The 20,826-nt window shown below is 41.9% G+C and overlaps 2 protein-coding genes across 2 annotated transcripts; both read right to left on the minus strand.

Moving 5' to 3' along the window:
* Positions 1 to 38: 38 nt before the first annotated feature.
* On the minus strand, positions 39 to 9,991 carry LOC146373872 (putative E3 ubiquitin-protein ligase HERC4). Its single transcript, XM_084951522.1, has 23 exons — positions 9,775 to 9,991; positions 8,913 to 9,063; positions 8,733 to 8,809; positions 8,090 to 8,317; positions 7,903 to 7,994; positions 7,697 to 7,824; positions 7,311 to 7,465; positions 7,130 to 7,185; positions 6,945 to 7,036; positions 6,756 to 6,815; positions 6,553 to 6,649; positions 6,286 to 6,466; positions 5,085 to 5,236; positions 4,747 to 4,866; positions 4,518 to 4,616; positions 4,238 to 4,408; positions 3,859 to 3,999; positions 3,509 to 3,675; positions 3,168 to 3,234; positions 3,017 to 3,087; positions 2,658 to 2,841; positions 2,165 to 2,267; positions 39 to 2,012 (listed from the first exon to the last, which is right to left on the minus strand). Exons 1-23 carry the CDS (start codon positions 9,989 to 9,991, stop codon positions 1,777 to 1,779), a joined length of 3,045 nt encoding a protein of 1,014 aa, XP_084807648.1. The 3' UTR covers positions 39 to 1,776.
* A 1,519-nt stretch (positions 9,992 to 11,510) lies between these two features.
* LOC146373873 (NACHT and WD repeat domain-containing protein 2) lies at positions 11,511 to 20,811 on the minus strand. The gene is made up of 10 exons (XM_084951521.1): positions 20,599 to 20,811; positions 20,374 to 20,462; positions 19,435 to 19,542; positions 18,640 to 18,834; positions 18,255 to 18,396; positions 17,945 to 18,093; positions 17,071 to 17,415; positions 16,802 to 16,903; positions 15,879 to 16,674; positions 11,511 to 14,617 (listed from the first exon to the last, which is right to left on the minus strand). Exons 1-10 carry the CDS (start codon positions 20,714 to 20,716, stop codon positions 11,511 to 11,513), a joined length of 5,151 nt encoding a protein of 1,716 aa, XP_084807647.1. The 5' UTR covers positions 20,717 to 20,811.
* Positions 20,812 to 20,826: the final 15 nt, after the last annotated feature.

Here is a 20,826-nt window from a genome sequence, read left to right on the forward strand (position 1 = left end):
ATATTCCTTTATTGGGTGAGAAAATCATATCTACAGAATAGATAGAGCCTTAAACAGGCTGACTTCTGCTAAATGGGTCAAACTGGGCAGAAAGTATACAAACACATAACATCCTTATAGAATATGATGTAACACTATAGATCAACTTACCTCAAAATATATAAAGCATATAAACAATTACAGCAATATGATGCAACAAACACAGCAGTACTACTAATCCCAAAATACTCCAAGCTTCATAGAACTGAAAAAAAAAAACATGGACATTTATTTTTAGGTCCATTCTGCTGCTGATACATACTTTCGGTTTCTGGATATTAAACTTGTTTCTGCCTTTCATAGTGTGTAACTTGAAGGCCCTGAGTACTTTCTCCCACACTGAAAACACTGGAATGATAAAATTATTTGAACATTACCTAATAAGACTGATTCAGGACAGACAATTAGTTATTTTAAACTTTCCTAGCAGTCCTTCACGAACAGGGAACAGTCTGTCTATTCTCTCCATCTGTCAGCTCCTGCTGGCTCTTCCTCCTCCTCTTCCTCACACACTGCTGAGTTTGTCCTGGTGGATCATCAGGGGTGCAAAGCCTCACAGATGATGTGCAGCAGTGGGTCCCTCAGTCTGTCCTCACTCTGGACACTTGCAGTTGACATACATGGAAATCTGATTTGGTACCAAATCAGAGTAATCAAGTACATCCAAAACTAATCTAATGTTATTAGAAATGTGCCTATTTCTCATAAAGCCTGACTGTGTCTCAAGAACTCTTTAAATTCTGCTAACAAGTACTAAAGCCACATAGTCATTATTGAGCAGACAGATGGGTCCAATTATCAATAAAAAGTGAGTCTTTGTTTGGTTTTGGAACAAGTGTTATGAGACCTTGAGTAAGAGGGAGGGTGTTATTCTCAATACTTTCTATGAAAACCTGTAGTAAGAACGGAGCCAGGAGATTAGAAAATGATTTGTAAAACTCTGCAGTTAAACCCTCTGTGCCAGGAGATTTATTGGCCTTAAGTGCAGAAATGGAATTAGAAACTTCCTCCACCATCAGAGCCCTCTGATGGTGGAGGAAGTTTCTTGTCACAATGACTCCTATCGTCCACATCAATAGTTTTTAGGTTTTTAATATTATTGAGAAATAGTGTTGAAACGTCCTCATTATATTTTGAGTTGTACAGTTTAGCATAGAATTTGGCACAAAAGTTTGCCTAGGAGACAATGCCATTAATATTTAGTTGATGAATAGAGTTTGTTTTTGATCTGTATTTTTCAAGCCTGAAAAAGGAAGCAGAATTTTGTTCTCCCTCCTTCAGCCATCGCTTCCTGGATCTTACAAAAGCACCCTCAGCCTTGCGTCGGTATACACCGTCCAATCTATTTTGAAGGTCTAGTAAAATCTTCCTTATTATTATTATTTTGTTATTTTTTTTTGTTATTATATTTGTTATATGTTATTTTGTAGCATTACAAATCAGAAGTTTGAGAGCTTGTGCACAGTGGTGGATTAACCACTACAGAACCATTAAAACATTATTTTATTAATTACCAATACTGTGGTTTAATCCATAAACTGGGCAGTATAAGAAATTTGCTAAGCACTGTATTTATTGAAGATTTAAGCTTGTGTTCATTTTAAAAGCACAAAAAAAAAAATTGTAATAACAATAAAAAAATATCATTCACAATTATTCGCACAGATTGTAAAGCAAGAAGAGCCGAAAAATAACCGATGCTAAGACAGGTTTTTTTACAACGAAACCCCTGCTGCTTCACTCTGTGGTGCGTCGCTTCTTCCAGAAGCCTCTGTTGTGATTGATCGCCTGGAGAAGCCTTGTGCGCATCGTCCTCTCGACTGGGTATCTCCTGTAGATGGGCAGTAACAACAGGAAATGGCAGGTAAGCGATTCAGGCAAATGGCGTTCAGAAGCATCGGGCAGCACAGCCACTCTCATCTTGATGCTCTCCATTCCCAGGAAGGGTACGCGATCACTGCCTGTGAGAAACACTGAGGACGAAAGAAAATAACAGAGGATAAGTGAAAAACGGAATCTGAAATGTTACACAAATTTTTGGCAGGACATCAAGAAACATGTCAAGTAAGCTAAAACTGACAGACGTAAATGGAAATGACAGCAAGCCTAATGATGAAATACTTACAAAGGAACTTTTTCTTTTCCTCTGCTGTCAGGCTCTCAAACACCTCCCAGAAGACCAGTATATTTGGATGCTCATCATGGTATTCGCCTTCATAAAATGTGTTCTGTTTGGGAACATAAAAATAAGAACATATATGAAATATGTGTATCATTTACATTTTTTTATCCCACTGGCACCAGACTATGTGTCAGTGGTGTCACTCTGCTAATTTCATAAGCAGAGTGCAAGCTTTAAATTTAATTCCTGATTTATGTTACGTTGCAAGTGTGCACACAGTCAGCTATTCTTTTGTATTCTTTTGGTCAAACTGAACTATGGTGACATATATGGTTCAGGTGTTTTAGGGAATTCATAGCATAGCGTGCTAAACTATCCTGCATTGGCCAGGAAAATTACTCATTCAGATAATGGTGAATTTAAAAAAAAAAAAATCAGATTATGAATAAAAATCTTAGCATCAGTATTGGATCTCTTCGAGTTTATATCTCTTTACCTTCTTGAACACCTCCCAGTCGTAGTTTTCTTGGCCCACCATCACTGCTTGCAGCTCCTCTGGCTGGAAGAAGTCCACCACGTCCATGTTGCACACTTTGAAAAACCCTCTCTTGAACTCGTCAAACACTCTCTCCACTGATTTGTTGAAGACGTAGTTCACAAAGGCAGCTACGTATTCTTTCCTATTGATGAAAAAAAAACATTAAAAAGTATACATGTACTGATTTATAGTGTTGGCAACATCCCAGCCAGTGTAATGGCTTGTTGCAACTATAAAGAAGGGAGCACAGTGTGGATGTAGCTGTTAGATGGCAGAGAAGGAGTGCTGGGAGTGCTGTGTAGACTGTTTATACACACCTGTTTGACCCGGTGACAAGTTTTCCTGGTTCATTTGGATCAAGCTCAACTGTCTCACCAGCCCAGGACACCTACCACAGATAATCACTCTGTCAGGTGAAGAAAGTGTGAAAGAAAAACAGACACGAAACACATGATTTAGTAAACTTACAGTGAAAGTAGTGTCCAGCGTTTGAACAACATCAGGGGTGTAGTCCTCTAAGATGATCCTCGAAGACCTAAAGGCACAAAAGCACTGATGAATGTTTTGATACTGTTGTTAGCACTATTTTCAGTCTGTCTGAGGTTAAACGCACGGGAAATATCTATGTATCAATAAACTTCTTTTGTCATGTGAAAAAGAACACGTTTCACTTGTGCATTTTGTGTGAATGTGTGTGTGAATGGGTGGATGACTGGATATGTAAAGCGCTTTGGGGTCCTTAGGGACTAGTAAAAGCGCTATATAAATACAGGCCATTTACCATTTTACCATTTTTAAGTCTGTCTTACTCTGCCAGCACAGGATCAAACTCCTTCATGTCGTCCAGCGTAGGCTTGACCCTGAGCAGCTTCTTGAACAGAGCTTGTGGGAAGTGCAGGTGGATAATGTTGCGGTTGTAGAGAGCCAGGCCACACAGAACGCCAAACAGGAAGTAAGTCTTCTCCTCTACTTTTGGCTGTTTGGTCGGTGAATAAAAAGAAATTGTGATATAGAAAAACTCCATTTTAAATCTGAAATTGATCATATATCTATATCTATATATCTATCTATTTATTTATTTATTTATTTAATGTGCTGCTTTATTTTTTTAAGCAGCACATAGAATATTAATGTAGGTTTTTTCCATAATTGGTCTTACCTTGGGAGGGAACCAGGCCACAGTCTGGCTCTCGTTATATATGAACATTTTAGATTCTGGAGCCATCAGCTCATCAAACACATGCAGGAAAAAGTCCCTTTTGTTGACATTTGTTGTCTTCCTGTCCTCCACAAACAGCACCTAGGACAGAAAAAAAAAAATCATGTTTCTGTTAGTTTCTGCAACTCGTGATTTTATAGAGCAGTTTATTTAATCCCATATCCATTCTCTTCTGCTTATCGATATCAAATTACTAAAGTAACTTTATGGGCATTCATCTAAACATTTGGGTCCTCTTTTACACTTTAACGAAACACTGCTGGCCAACAGTGCTAACCCTAGCTCTAGCAATCTAGTAAAAGTAAAGTTTCATATTTACTAAAAGCTCCCTTTGGAATGCACAGTGGTCGGCTGCACTGAGCTGTCTGAAGGTGTCCTCGACCAGGTGAGTTCGCCTCAGGGTTAGCTGGAAGACTGGGGCAGGTGGAGAGTCTGGGGCGTGTGGTTGATGGGGCACCAAAGCTGCTTGATGAGCAAATTGATGCACATTCTGTAAGTGCAAAAAAACCCAATTAGAAGGAAATCTGCTAAAAGATACAAATCAGTTCCTGTGTAATTGCAGATGGTTAAAAAAGGTGAAATCTGAATACACGTTCTACCTTCACTGTGGCTGCACAGAAGTTAAATATGGCCACTTTGTGAAGCAGGGTCAAAAGGAATGGGTAGCGGCAGAAGATGGCAGGTGTCTTCACATCATCCTTTAAGACAATCAGTCATTTAATAATGAATATCAGTAAAAAGCAGTCTGACAGAAACTGAAATCCATATGGACAAATGGACACATTGTTTATTTGAAGCACTTGAGTTTACTGTACTGTTTGTTTTTACCTCCTCTTTGGAGAATTGCCACCAAAGCATGATGTCAATGTTAAGCTGCACAGCATTTGTGATTTCTTCAACATAAAAGGTGCTCAGTGGGACTTTGTAGGACTTTCCAGCTTTGTTTGCCTGGAAAAATATATATTTTTATCAAGAAAACAGAAACAATATTGTCATTTGTTAACGTTTTTAACAGTTTTTCTATCCCAAGACTTTCAATTATTAGAACTGATCATATTTTACTAACAAGAGATTCCAGTTGATCTGTTAATTGAAACCAATATTTCATAATTATACCCAAAATCTAACGGTTATTAAAAAACAGAAGTAAAGCACACAGCACTGACTTTGTATAGCAGCTTGAGGGCTTCCAGGAAGAATTTGACTCCTGGGTTGTGTGTTTGTAAGAGGCCATTCTTTAGCATGAAGGCGAGAGCCTTTTTGAAGACCATGATGTGCTTCATCAGTATCGAGGGGGACAGTGAACTCCACCACTTTTCTGCAGAACACACAAAAAAAAATACAAAGAAATATTAAGTTTACACTGCATAAATTGGATTGCTACCATCTCCAAAACTATTATTTAGCAATAAAAAATAAATTATACAACCTGAAGAGATTTTAAAACAAAACAGTGTCTTACATTGAATAAATACTTTTAAAGTTATCACAGTAAACTCGATCATTATACTGGGCTAAACCAATTTATTAGATCGCCTGTCATATGTTGTTACTTTTTATGCATATAAACTGAATTTAACATTCAACTACTAAAACATTTTTTCTGTCTAGGAATGAAAGTAAATAACTATATTTGGCATCTCATTAAAAAAAAAAAAAAAAAAAAAAACTACAACTAATGCTGTTTCATTAAATGCTAAATTTGAAAATTCATGGATAACAACAGTACTTACATTTTAACATTAAAAAAATTGTTTTAATTAAAGAGTTTAAAGAGTAAATATCAATAGTGTTAATTAGTGTTAATTTAAAGCGGCAGTCCCCAACCCCTGGGCCATGGACCGTTAACAGTCCGTGAGTCGTTTGGTACCCGGCCGCGAGAGTTGAGGCTCGGGTGTGAAATTTATGGTTTTCATCATTTTTATCATTAACTATGTTTCCCTGGGTCTTTTCCCATGTGTTATGAATAAATTTTATTTTTGGGGGTAGCAGGCCACACAGAAAAAAAATTAATAACTTACATTTTAGTTTTTTTCTAATCTGACTGAACAGTGTGAAGCAGGGTTTTCTGCAGTTACAGCTACCAAAACAAAATTGCGGAGCAGTCTGAGCATAAGCAACACACTTCGGGTGTCATTACCCCCATTACTCCCAGGTGGGACCATCTCGTATCAGCCGTATCATTTTATTTTGTATTTATCCGCAACACCTTAAAGGCCGGTACATGAAAATATTGTCTGACATTAAACTGGTCCGTGGCACAAAAAAGGTTGGGGACCACTGATTTAAAGCATTTACAGCATAAACCTGACAACGAATGGTTGACTAACAAGCTTGTTCTCCAATCTTGTGACAAAAGTCATTTACTTAATGTTTCCAGAGTCTTGTCCGACATCTCTGCTATAGTGATGGCCACAGATAGAACTGCATTCATGACATTAGAGTCCTCTTGAAGAAGCGGGCAGGTCAGAAGAATCACGATGATCTCTGGAGATTTTAATGCAGTTCTTGACAGGTAAAGCAAGTCGCACAGAGGGACCAAGTTTACCTGCATGGAAAGGAGACCTACTGTATGAGATCACAAGTTTAAAAAAAAATCGTCATATCTCAAATTGTTTAAAGAATGTTCTTAACTGATTGTTTGATCCACTGTCTTGTGAACAGCTGGTCAAAAGCTCGGCTAGCGGCCTCCAGGTCCACGGTTAAGTCGCCTGCTTCCAGTGGAAACCCACTGATATCAAACAGAGAGGTGAGCGGCAGCACCAACCAGTCAATCCTTAAATCTTACATTTCTAGATTAACCCCGACCCAGACAAAACCATCAGTGAAGGACTTACTTGGCTTTTGTGAAACTTGCAACAAGACTTGAACTTGTCAGAAACATCGATCCTATTTCTCTGTCGCAAAGAGAAAGAAACATCAGCAGAGACTAAGAGACAGTGAAGATCTTGAACATATATTTAATATAACTAATATTAAAACTGCAGTCACATAAATCTAAAAATCACAGAATGATGATGAATTACCTTTTTGCCTCCACATTACTATGCTCCGTCATCAGCCATTCTTGGAGTTTTGTCTCATCAAGACGTCCGGTTATCTGTTTGTGAACCGAGTTCTTAAAATAAAAGAGAGAAGTAAGCAGGCAGAGTGACGTGTTTCCTTTTTTTAAGTTTTCTGTGAGCAGTTAAAGCTGTAGGTGTTTGATTACCTCTGCAGGTGAAGAGTAAGCAAAGTTTGTGTTCCACCCAGCAGCTATTTTCAAGTCTGCTTAAACAAAAATCAAACAATTTCATCTAAATATTTCAAAATTTACAAAGCACATAAACTTAATTTACATTCGAAATTCTGAACTATTAATCCTACTAGCAAAATCTAACACGCATACATACCACTGGGCATGGCTGCTGCATCGTCAGTGGTCCATGGAAACTGAACCAGAGTGGGAGTCAGACTGCCACCATTGTGCCCATTTCCAGTTTGACCTTTAGCTCCACTGCCAAAAGCCCAGAGCTGACCAGAAGAGCCCAAAACCAGAGTGTGATGCCTGGCAGACCAAAAACAGTCCATGGAGTGGGTATTAAATAGCACTCAAACTGCTTCATCAAACACACCTCATTCACCCAGGCACTTTTCTCTATGCTTAAGTGCGTCCTAGCTAACATTGACAATACAACACAACGGGGATCTTTAGCACGCAGACTGTGAAACGCTATAAATGATCATGATGGTAGCCATGGTGGTGCTTATATTAAAAACAAAACATCCCGGTTTTTACCTGCCACATGCAATCTGGGAAGCAGGACCATCCACACCTGCAACCAGTTTGGGCTTCACTTCATTAGCAGAGGTGCTGTGACCGAGCTGACCTTGGCTTCCGTCTCCAAAAGTGTAAACTTTACCGTCCTGCAAAGCAAAACAACCGTAGTTTTTACTTTGTTGATCAATGGTTGGAGTCACCTGGATGAACCAATGAAGTCAAACCTTTGTCAGCACAGCAGAGTGCGACTCTCCACAGCTTATGAAGGAGACACTTAGAGGTCTGAGCGCAGGCACCATACAGATGTTGAACCTGCCTGTTAAAGCAGAAACAGATAAAAAGTAGAGTGTTTTATTTCAAATCATGCCACACACATATACACTAAGTTTATGAGTCATTAACTTGCTCTACCTTTCTCATCCACCCTGTTAACCCCGAGCTGACCACATTTATTGGCCCCACAGCAGTACACCAGGTCTGCGAGGGTGAGGAACAGACTGTGGGTCCCTCCTGCTGCAATCTGGGTTACCGCTACTCCAGCCAAAGCACAAATTATGACGGGTGTATCCTGCACCGGCACCTCCTTCCCCAGGCCCAGCTGACCATGACTGTTTAAACCCCATGACCAGACATCGCCTCCTGGAGAGAGGTGAAAAGTGTTTTTAAAATGTTCAATTAACAAACAAATCATTAATTTAGTTTATCACATTATTATTCCTCAATCACCACAGCATGGATACGTTATACAAGTGAGAATTATGTAAATCAAATTAGAAATTCAGGGGCAGTTATGGCCTTTTAATTGATATACTGCTGGATAAAGTGCTGGAGTTTAAATGGACTGACTCTCTTTGCCAAATGAGCCTCTGGCCAATGAAATATCTTCAAATACTGTCAGCTACGTGAAAGAATATACGTCACACTTTTAGGCCAAGCTGGGTTTACAACACAGATAAAGACACTTTCAAAAAGGAAAAATTCATCATCAGTCATCATGTGTGGGGAAAACCGTTATCGCCCTTGTTCCATATGAACACACAAAGTTGTGTCTTACCTTTAGTCAGGGCCAGGGAATGGGAGTTTCCACAAGCAACCTGAATTATCGGTATGGGCAGTGGGATAGGCACCTTGCTGCATGATGATGGACAACAATTCGTAAAATTGTGGCAAAAAGCTTTGAACAAGTCAGTGATAATTGTGCGTATTATTCATGTGTCACTGAATGAGTGATTACCTTGGTCTGTGGCTGTTGGAAGGTGTTGGTAACCCTAGCTGTCCATCCTCTCCTGCCCCCCAGGAGAAAACGTGTCCAGATGCACTCACAGCCAGACAGTGGTCCTGACCGCAAGCCATCGCCACCACACGGCCCAGCCCCTCCACTTGAGCTTAGAAAGAACGACAGAAATTGCACACAAACATGTCAGCTGGATCACATTACATGTCTGACCACAGTAGCCTCAGCCTAATGAGAACTTAATGATAAACAAAGACAAACAGGGAAGTTTGGGACATCCGCTAAAACCTGTGCAAAGCTTCTCATCTATAGCGTTGCAAAGCAGCAAACAGCTTACCTTACTTACCTGCACTTTCTCTGGGTTAAATCCAGTTATAGCTTCTAGGTTTCACAATACATACATACATGCATACAATATACATGCTAATGTATCAAAAAAAATATAATAATATGAGATAATAATATAAACCTGTTATTTATTTCTTACAATTTGCACGTGATTTATATGACTGTCCGTGTTCGTGCTTCTGTCATATTTCTTGCTACATCTAGCAACTCTGAAAGCAACACTGAGATTTCTTAGGAGGTTTTAACTTTCGTTGTCTTCACCGACAGCACTGAAACGAAACTGAAACTTGACGCATTGTTTTTGTGTTCCAGAGATGATTTATCGCTTCTTAAGGACGCAGTATCTGATTAAAAGCCTGCGCCACACGGTCAAATCACACCTTAAATAAATATGTCCAAATACCCGTGAAAAGAAACTAAGAAAACAATTAATCAAATAATAAAATTATAATATTTTGTTTTATTCCACGTATTTTGTTTCCTTTAAATGAAAACAGCTAAACAGCCTACTCACCTATGATCTTTCCATTTTTTTTCTTCTGTCGTCCAAGTTGTCCCTGAGAGTTGTGCCCACATGACAGCACGTCCCCGTCTGCATTAAGAAATAAAGTGTGCCGATCCCCACAGCAGATCTTAGTTACAACCCCGGGGACGGTCCAGGACACGGGGCTGGGGGCCGCCTGTGACCCGAACTGTCCGCTGGAGCTGTCTCCCCAACAGAACAGCTGCATGTCTTCACCTGGACTCAAATGAGGACGCTGAGGGCTCTGTGATGGCAATTTAGCTCAGCTGATGCTGCCTTCGAGGGTTGTCGGAGATATTATAGTCACCTCGCAAAGAAATCGATCATTCAGTAACATATTGTATGTATTTTTTTCATAAGGGCTACCGTGTCTAAAACTTTAATTAATGCAATTATTTAATTAATTAACTAATATAATAAAGATTTCTAGGCTACAGGGTGCACAATTTGTTCTTTCCAAAAGCAGCTAATGCAAAACCAATAAGGGCTCCACTTTACGAGGTTGAACTCGAAGGCATCAAGAAGGAGGAGGAGGAGGTACCAAATAAATAAACTACTGTGGTTCTTTTAACACAGAGCAGCTTTTTTTTAAATCTTTTTTTTAAATTTTATTTAAGAGAACAGCAGTTATTGGGAATACAAACCATGATGCAGTCATGCCAAAGTGGTGTTGTGTTTACAAAATACACACAAAAAGAGATTTATCAGACAGTTTGGTTTTAGATAATTGCAGCAAACCTCCTGCCTGTTCCAGCATACACCAAACATATGTTTAATATTTATACATCAACATATACAGTTTACAGTATTATGTACTTACAAGAATTTATAATATGACGCTCTTCATTGTGTGATCATTGTGTTAAAAAGTTAACCTATTAATTGCTAACAACAGAATTCATGGTTTCATCAGTTACAGTGACTCGTCCAGATCCTGAAGCAGCAAAGCAGCCCCAGACCATTACACTACCACAAACCACCAGGTTTGACTGTTGGTTCTTTTTTTATGTGTTGTGTTAGTTTTACACCAGATCAAACCTTTTAAAAAGTTCACCTTTTGTCTCATCAGTCCACAGAACATGCTCCGAAAAGTCTTGGGGATCGTCGAGATGTTCTTTGGTAAATGTGAGACGACCCTTTGTCATAACATCTCATATATCCACCACACAGACAGCTTTTTCTGATGTGTGACGAATCCCTCGATGTTCCTGGGCGTTTCGCTCGACTCACACGTGTTTTTAAACGGGTCTTTGGCCTCAAGAAACTTTTCTGAGCCTTTTGCATCCCACACGAAACGTTTGTGAAAGGTGGGGTTTGTTTTTTGTGACTTCCTGGATGAGTCATTGTTATGTCGACCACTCCTTCAACGTTTTACAGCTGTGGATGACGTATCTCTGTGTTAGTCCAAATGCCCTTTCTAGACTGTCAGTGACTATGTTTTCTGAAGTTTCTTTGCTTTTTAAGATCTTTTAGCCTTCTTCACTTTGTCAGACAGGTTCTGTTTAAGTGATTTCTTAATTCAAAAGGTCTGGTAGTAATCAGGGCTGGTAAATTCATGATTTAACAAGGGGGGAATTACTATTTCTCACAGGGTCATGTATATTTGGATAGCTGTTTTCTCTCAATAAATGAAATTGTTAATTAAAAGCTGCATTTTGTATTGACTCAGATTATCTTTGTCTAATATTAAAATTTGCACATTCTTTGTCCAGAATCATGTAATAATCTTAAGGCCATGTAACATTTGGTGTGTCTTGAGGAAACCAGCTGAATGGCGTCCTGTCAAAGGGACATTGCTTCAGCTGGCCGCTAGGATCTTCCCAGCACCTGATTGGCTCATCCTCATCGACTGTGACATCTGAAATGTAGTACACACCTACAGACCCATCCCCAAAGCCCACAAACACACAGTGCTGCTCACAAATAACCAGAGCTAGTGGCTTCTTAGACAGATGCACAGCTCCTAATCTCTCCCCATCTGAAAGTCGCGTGACTTGGAGGATGGGCCTCGCATGCAGGTAGCAGTCACAGCTGTCCTCCAGCCCGGAGGGCGTGGTTATGTAAGCAACATAGTGTCCAGTTTTGTCCAGGCAGGCTTTAATGACAGGACCCTCGACTTTGAATGAGCACAGTGTGACTCGAGACAGATTTAAGAGGTTAATTGCGCCGCTGTCAATGGACAGCAGTGCGTAGCTGCCATTGGAGGACATTTGGAAGTCCTCAGGCTGACAGTGAAACATGTGTGGCAGCTGAAAGTGCCAGCACACAGTCTCCTCTGCCACCTTCCACGTGTACACCGTCCCCGAGGCCGCCATCACAACCACAAATTCTGGGTGCTGTGAAAGAGTTTGGAAAGCGACAACCTCCTCAGAGCTTTCCACACAGGAGAAACGCTTGCTAATCGAGCCCGACCACAGACTGGCAGCCAGCAGGTCTCCATGGCAACAGCCGAGCAGGTAGGTGCTCTCAGGTGAAACCTGAGCATCAGATAGGTATGGGTGGATGCTGCACACGATATTTCCTTGCGCAATCTTGAAAACCCGCGAGAGGCCTCGCTCAGAAATGCTCACTCCAAAGTTGTTATTAGGGGTGATCAGGATGTCTCTAGCTCTGCTGCCACCGATGCGGAGGATATTTTCACCTGTTTCCGTCCGCCACACGTAAATATCCCCAGCCGAGAGTGACACCAGGTGGATGCCGTTTGGGGAAAGCTGTAGTTTTTCCACAGGCCCAGTATGCAGGAAGTTAACATGTGGAAGTCCTGTGTCTAGACTCCACTTCCACACCTTCTCTGACCCATCTCTGGTGTAGAACCACACGCCTGTTTGCTCCACCATCACCTCCTTCACTCCACCGCCCATTTTCTGTGCACTTCCTGCAGCATCAATCATCTCGGAGTCCCACACTGTCAGGCAGCCATCGTGACTGACACAGATGACATCTGAGGCCATTTTGAGGAGTGTGTGTGGCTGCTTGTTCGTTTCTAAGGAGAGCACACACTCCCCACTGCTGACCCTCCACACCAAGATAAAGGTGCAGGTGTCTAACAAAGCCAGGAAAAGATGGCCATCCTGGGAGAGCACAGCTTGAGTGAAGGCTCTTCCCTGTGGAGCCAAGAACTGGTCCCACAGCTCCCAGTTACAAGTATCCCACAGTGAAGCCTGGTGGGCTTGACACATCAAAAGAGTATTGATTTCACTGGAATAATCTGTACTGAGTATGTTAGTAGAGTAACCCTGAGTGAAACTTTCTTTCACAAGTCTGGGTGGTTGTGTATTGGCTGCCACGTCCCATAAAGCTACACTTCCAGTCCTATCAACACATGCCATTTCCCTCTTGTCTTCATGGAGGATGATCAGCGTAACAGCGCTGTGGTTTGAGTTTGAGCAGGTGCTAAGCAGACTGCTGGATTTCATGTCAAATACGGACACTGTGCCTTCCTCCTGCCCACAGTACATGAAAAACCCATCAGAGGAAAACACTGAACAGGTGACAGGGCTCTGACACTGGAAATGAGTTAGGGTTTCACTGGAGATGTCAAACACGCTCACAAAGCTCTCATCTTTCCACCACACGGACAGCGTTTTCTGATGTGCGACGAATCCCTCGATGTTGCTGGGTGTTTCGCTCGACTCGCACGTGTTTTTAAAAGGGTCTTTGACCTCGAGAAACTTTTCTGGGCCTTCCACATCCCACACGAAAAGCTTGCTGCAGCTTGTGGAAAGCAGGAGGAACGGACCGCTGCTCTTCACGCCTGCAAACTTTAACTCTGTCTGCTCGCATCTGAGTGACAGTTTGGCTACATCATACCCACACCCTTTCCAAATCCAAGCAGAGCCGTCATCCGTGATCTCAGCAACAACGCCACACTTTGTACCGGCGATCTCTCTGACACAAACGCCCTTACTTATGTCATCGTACTTTAAGTACTGAATGTGGGGAACACAGGGAGGACTGGGGCAAAGCACTATTCCTAATCCACTTCCTCTCCCTTCCTTGATTTCCCTGACATAACCCTCAAGAGCAGGAAAGACCTCCAAATAGGGGAGGAGGTTTGTCTCCATCACTGAGGGCAGCTGCAGAGGTGAGCTCTGCAGGAAGCAAGCAGAAGACTTCAATGTGCTTGCTAGTAGCAGTCTTTCTCTTACAAACTTAACCTGAGATGACTCCTCTTCAGCCTCCAACATAGCTAGCAGTTCTCCAAGAAGACCAGCTCGAACCATAGCCTGGTGAAACCCAAATGACAGCAACAGCACGCACTCAAACTCCTTCCACCTGCCACTCTGCTGCAGGTGATACGGCAGTTCTACGATTTTTCTCACATTCACCCGACCACCACCTTTGATTGAAGTGAATACAAATGGCTGGCTGGGTTGCCGAGTGTCTGTGTGTGTTTTTAAGGCTGCATCCTTGTTTACGCCTGACGTCTGTCCACTAAAATAGTCGGCCATCTCAGAATGAAGCCTTCTTCTTACATCAGGAGCGTCTAAATACCTTTTCGCCACGACCAACTTTAAATGCCTGCTCACCCAGAACAAAACCAGGGAACCTGCAACTTTCCGTTGGATAAGAAAGCTCTTTAAATCCAAAAGAAGTCTCTCCACATCGACTTGTGGGACTGTCATCTTGAAAGAAGAGCCTATGTGCAGCAAATCTTCCTTAATGGACAGCAGATCGGCGAGCTCAGCCTCTGTGAGCCCAGACCTGGAGACGGTGAGGTAAGAGACGGCGCGAGCCACGATGGAAGAGAAATGTTTCTGCTCAAGGTGATCCAGGAGCACAGAAATAGATGAATGAACGCCATCGGGGAGAGATGACTCAGTCACATCGGAATCTGAAGACAAGGAGAGAAGAGGAGAATTATTTAAAAGGCCAAGTGGTGCTATCCTGATTTTTGGGGGGGTATTTCAAAAAATGCAACTTGTGAAGACAAAAGTACTCTGATCTAAATAGTTTCATTATTATTCAAAAACAAATTATGAAAAACACACAGCCATGTGGAAAAGAGCACTTTCATGGGACTCTATGCAGTTTTGTGACAAACTAAGTACACCCCATGATTCAGCAGCTTGAAAAAACACCTTTAACAGCAACAGCTTGAAGTGTGACTTTATCAGTTTCTCACATCGCGAGGTGTGCGCATGCAGGAATCAAGCACAGAATGGCAGTGGCAACCTGGTCGACCGCATCCTGTCCGCATATCCTCCGATGCACTGTGAGATACATCGTGTAGTTTGATGACTTGCAGGAGTTGTGAATGAATTTCTGCCTGCTTTTTCTTGAGAATGGTGCTTCCGTTCATTGAGGTTTGTGGGCATTCATTTACGCACAGCTCTCTTAAGATCCCGCTACAGCATTTCAGTCAGGTTGAGGACGTTGACTGGGCTGTTTGCAAGACCTCTATTCTTTTCTTTTTCAGCCATTCTGTTGTAGATTTGGTGCTACATGATGATTATTGTCCTGCAACATAAGTATTTAATATACAGAGGAATTCATGGTCAAATCAGTCAACTGCAACGTGCCCAGGTCCTGTTTCTGCTAAACAAGCCCAAATTATTATCACACCTCCACCACTGTGCTTGTTCCAGAAGTCTTGTGGTTTGTTCAGATGTAACTTTGTAAAGCTAAGTCTTGCTGTCTTTGTAGAGAGAACAGGCTTTCTCCTGGTAACCCTTCCAAGCTAACCATATTTGTTCGGTCTGTTTCTAACTGTACTGTACATTTAACATGCTAACTGAGACCCGAGAGTCTGAGATGTATCTTGTGTATCTTGTTTTTTTGGTTTGTTTGTTTTTGCAGTTTCCTACTTCTGTTGCGATTCTAGTATCGTGTTAAGACTCCAGACCAGCAAACTGCCAAAACTTTTATAGAGGTGTTCACACTTGCTGATGATCAATTAATCAGTGTATTTGCTTAGCAGAGTCTGGCTATTCCTGTGAAGCAATAAGGGTGTACTTAGTTATAACGCTCTTTTTCACGTGACTGTAAGTGACCCACATCACATGTGGGTTTAGTCTTTGTGTGGCATTTGTAGCTCTGAAAACAAGACTTATTCCTTTGAGAAACTGTATTTTTGTTTACTCTATTAGTAATACCAGAGCGCCAGAGCGAGGTGTGTGCATGAAGGAGGCGAGCATAGAGCGGCAGACAACAGCGAGCGAGAGCCTGGTTGACCAGAGCTTGTTGTCCAGACGTCACCCTCCTTCTTGAACCTTTCAGCAGAGACGCCAGCATCTGTATGCTCTGTTTCCTGTCCACCAGTCCCAACTGTATACACAACCTTCCTGTACACATGTCCTCTGATACACTCTGAGATGCATAGTGTAGTTTTATGGCTTGCAGGAAGTGCGCTCGATTGGAGGAAGCTGTGACAATGAGTTTGACAGCGGGAGGAAGGGGCCTGGGAAGGCTCTCAATGATTTGAAGACCAGTGTTGTTTTTGAGTTGATCTAATCCATCAAGAATAAGGACAAGAGGCTTTTCAGTTGAAGGCAGGTGGCTGATGAGGGATGAGAGGTGTTCTTTAAGTTCAGACAGACAAGCGTCGGGTTTTATGTTGCCAAAATCCAGCTGTTTTTGATCTGGATGTTGAGCGGTACTCCAGCTTTGCTTGCAGTCAGAAACATGCTCTTTGGTGCCGCGCTCATGCTGGGAATCCAAAACAGATGTTTGGCTACAGCTGGATGTGACCTCTCTGGGGTCGGTGGTACTGCCAGGATCATCCAGGTCACTGCAGTGGCTAGCATCCTGCTTAGAGGAGGAGTCAGTGAGATATCTGCAGGCTATCTGATAACACAAGCTCGACAGCAGATGCTTTGGTGAAGCATTAATTGATAGGTTGCAGAAAAAACTGATCACCACAGGATCGCTGTCTGCAAGCCAGTGCTTCATCTGTGGACAGAGAGAGATAGCTTTAAGCGTCAGTGAAACATATGCACACAAAAGGCACAAATTCTTATCACAAATTATATATATATACATGATATGCCTGCTTCAAATTTCCCTTTGGTGCACCTACCTGCTGAGTGCAGTGTGCTAGCAGGACCGTCTTTCCTGTACACGGGCCTCCGGTCACTACCAGAGGGAACTGATGGTACTTCTGCTTCACATAGGCTCTGACCTGCAACCAATAAGAGCAGAGCTATGCTGCAGGTGTATAAATAAGGAAAAAATGAATTATACAAACATGTCATGTTTTAATATTTCTAACTGCACACAGAACAAAAGTGCCTGTATTTTCAATGTGAATAGTATATTTTAGTCTGTAAAGGCTAAAACCATCCTGACCTTTTCCTCCTCGGGCTGAATGATGTCATAAAACCGACTGAGGATGTCACACAGCTGCTCCTGTTCGGCCTGCTCTCGGGATAAAGCGTCACCGAAGGGAGAAGGTTCTGCGCTTTGAGAAACGTTCAGACCGTCAGTCATCTGCACAAGGTCACAGTACACCTGCTGGCACAGAGAATCAGCATAGCCCCGCCTCCTAGCTGATGTGTAACCATGGCGGCGGTCGCACTCTGTGGTGATGGTGTAGACTAGAAGTTGGCGGGAAGTGACGAGATGAGGGAGGAAGCACTCACACAGCTCTGACAGTAACTTTTCATTAGTGGGTGATGAACTCAGAGTGGCATCCTGGAAATAAAGAAGTGGGAACTTTTCACAGTGGACTTAAATAAAAAGGGTACAAATTTTGAATTCTACATATCACTTTAGTAAAATAAAGTTTCAAGAGTGGTCAGAAAGATTAAATTTTATTTTAGTTCATCCTTTTCCTGACGTCTCCCATAATTAAACATGGTGTGGCGGGGCGTGGTCTGCAAATGCACCTGCAGGCCTCGCCGGCTTATTCAGTATGAGGACTAGATGTTACAATCCCTCATAATGCATTGCTTCAAATGGAGAAAGTCTTGAGGGATGGCTGTTATGAGGAAAGGCAGCCCAGAAACTTTACCAGTGGGACACATCGTTGTGTGCCTCAACTTTACAGGGTCTAAAAGTCTGTGCTGACTGCTATAAGGTTGTTGTTGTTGGAGTGTATATTCAGCTGGCGAATGGAAAGCCGCAGCTGCGTGATTGTGTACAGCAACTGCGTCAATAAAGATGGTGAAAAGCATGGAAACGTGGTCGGGTCTGTTGTGCATCTACTACACATGGCTTTTACCTCCAACTTTGACTGTAGTTGTATTTTCACAGGTCCCTTTTGTCTCTCTGCTTTTGCATTGATGATCTTGTGGACATAGACCAAGCAGCGTCTGGCGATGTCTCTCTCAGGACAGCTTTCCAGAGCATAACGCAGATCTGCATCGAGGGCTGGAGACAAGTGGTAAAGCAAATGTTTACTTACACAACAAAAATTCCTTCCAACTACAGGAGATATTCCAAGGCACAGACGCAGGCTGCCCATGACACTAACAACAGTGGATTATGACAAATGACTTGACACACACACACAGCTATGTGGGGTATTTCACCTGATCTGTAGAAGATTTTGGCTCTCTCTGGGGTCATGCTGCCACTTTGGACACACAGACTCACAGCTGCCTGAAACAGCTTCCTCAGTTCTTCCTCTTTAGTCTTGGTTTTGCTCTCCTCCTTCACCTTATTTCTTTCCTGCTGCAGAGGGAAAATATCCAGTTTATTAAAGCATATTAAATATAAAACGTTCTCACATACACTATAAACACAATTTACTTGATTTAAGGACAGAATGTGCGATTCGATGGGATGTTTCTAAAACCTCAATAAGATTTTAAATGATGCATAACACAAGTTGAAATCGCATTACTTTATATTATATAACATTCTAGTTCATAATTAAAAATAAAGTCATAAAATTATACCATCTACTGTAATTACCAGAGAATAGATGCGTCTGTGCGGAGCTCTCAAGCAGTAGGTCGTAGGGATGGTGTTCTCGTCCCTCTGATAGAATTTCTCCAGCTCCTGTGTACTGACGCCGGCCTCCTGACACTGCTGGAGCAGCAACTGCAGCTCTGACACCTCCACCTGAGCGGGCAGACGGGCTGTGCCATACTGATGTCCTACCAGAGCCTGCAGCACCACCGTGTGGTCACAAGAGGAACAACAGCACGGGGAACTATTGTTTAGTATTAAGGATTTATTAAGCTGGTAAAGGACCTTGTTTTGTTGTATTAAGCACATCTGTAAGAAAAGTAAGCTGTGCATGTATGTGTGTCTTTATTACTATTTTTTTGTTTGATTACTATACAGAACATCTGCTTAAGAGACAACTGTGTGATGCTACACGTGTGATTTTGTGTCTTTTACTTATATTGGAAAGTGTTTCTATTATTTTGTCCATTTGTTGACACGGCTCAATGACAGAACTGTTCTGCAGCCGTGATGACAAGTTTAATTTAAAAAGGAGGACAAACATAGCACAGTGTAGATGACTTTGCAAAGTCCAGCATACTCCAGAAAGGGTGAAAAACTTTTATTTTTAAAGTTCATAATACTAAAAACTGATAAAATTCAACAATAAAACTTTGACTACAACTCATGAATCAACATGGCAAGGTGCTGATGTCCTTTAGAGCATGTCATCATTCATTGTGCTGAGAAGTAAGGGTCAGTGGACTTCTGAGATCCTGTTGGTTTACACTTGAGATTCTACCCAAGGACTTTATTTACCAGTAAAAAAGGTCCAGCTGAGCTTCCTCTGCATTCATGTATCATCTGATGCCTGGTGTCTTCATCTGGCCAGCGACTGGGATCACTGGATTCAAACGGGTCTATCACCTGCCGACAGAAACACACTCAAGAGTTAAAAAATGTGGAGTGGAAATAAAAAATTAAGAAAGCTGAGCCCAGATCCAGTGAGAGCAAGCGTCTAAGGTGGGGTGAGGTATCACGTTCTTTATTCTGTCTGCTGATTGTACACACCACAATGTGCTGACTGAACTGTCCCAATGTTTATTTAATACACATGAATGAAAACCAACACAGACAGTCGCCTCACAGCTGCTCATTCTCTTTGTTGTCAGATATAATTAAGGCACGTTATTGACTGCATCTTTACAGGAGTGGCCTCAGGGAAAACGGTGGAAGACTAAAAGTACAAATACCTGCAAGCAGCTAAAATGCTACTGCTGTCATCCCCTGTCGCTGACGACATTACGCATGGGTGTCTTTGTGATGGACCACACGGAATATTAATGAGACTTTACTTTTATAGCTTCAAGATTCGAGATTTTGTGTTTTCTATCTCGTTTCTCTAATAAAGAGATGCACATTTCAAGGATCTTTCTATAAAGAGTAAAAAAAAACCTTTAATTTAATTACAAACAACCTTAAAGCAAAGCAGTTTTACAATGTGTCCTCCAGTGGACCATATCTAGTTCTCTTCCCAGCACTAAAAGTCATTAGTGTGAGCATTTATGCCATTAAAGTAATCTCGTTTTAATGTATAAAGCAACAGTGCCCACATCCTTCCTTAGCCTGTTTATGGCTTTAAAAGAACAGAAAGAATTCCCAAGAAAAACACAACTCACACGCACAGCACATCTACTGTTTCACTGACATGTTTTCGATGCAGCAGGAAGGTTTTAAAAAAGTGAAGTGTGTGCTCACCCTGACATCCAGTCCCAGCGAGTGTCTGCAGTGCTCTCTGAATCTGGGGAACACACTGTCCCTCAGAGCTCTACGCTCCACCACGCTGTCTGTACACAACACAAACAGGATGCACCTTAACAAGAACTCAAATGACACAAGAAAACATGATACAATCTAACATGCATATTTTTTTAAAAACACACCTAATTACAGCTGCCTTTCATATTAGGAATCACTGCCTACCTTCTGGGTTGGAGCACAGGTAGATTTTCACACAAGATGTGCTGAAGCCAGAATCCAAAGGGGATTTTCCTCCGGTGTGCATGCCTGATAAACAGCTGCTGTTCAAATAAGAAAACATAAGGAGGGAAAACTCCTGGCAGGAACTTATCGCGCGTCCCAAACGGAGAGCAGCTCTGTGTCGTCTCTGCTGCTGTGTCTCATGTTCCTGCAGCTCCGCTCAGGAAGTTT

The sequence above is a fragment of the Perissodus microlepis genome, chromosome 14 (assembly GCF_051167445.1).
Source record: "Perissodus microlepis isolate ML-2025 ecotype Zambia chromosome 14, ASM5116744v1, whole genome shotgun sequence".
NCBI classification, from domain to species: domain Eukaryota; kingdom Metazoa; phylum Chordata; class Actinopteri; order Cichliformes; family Cichlidae; genus Perissodus; species Perissodus microlepis.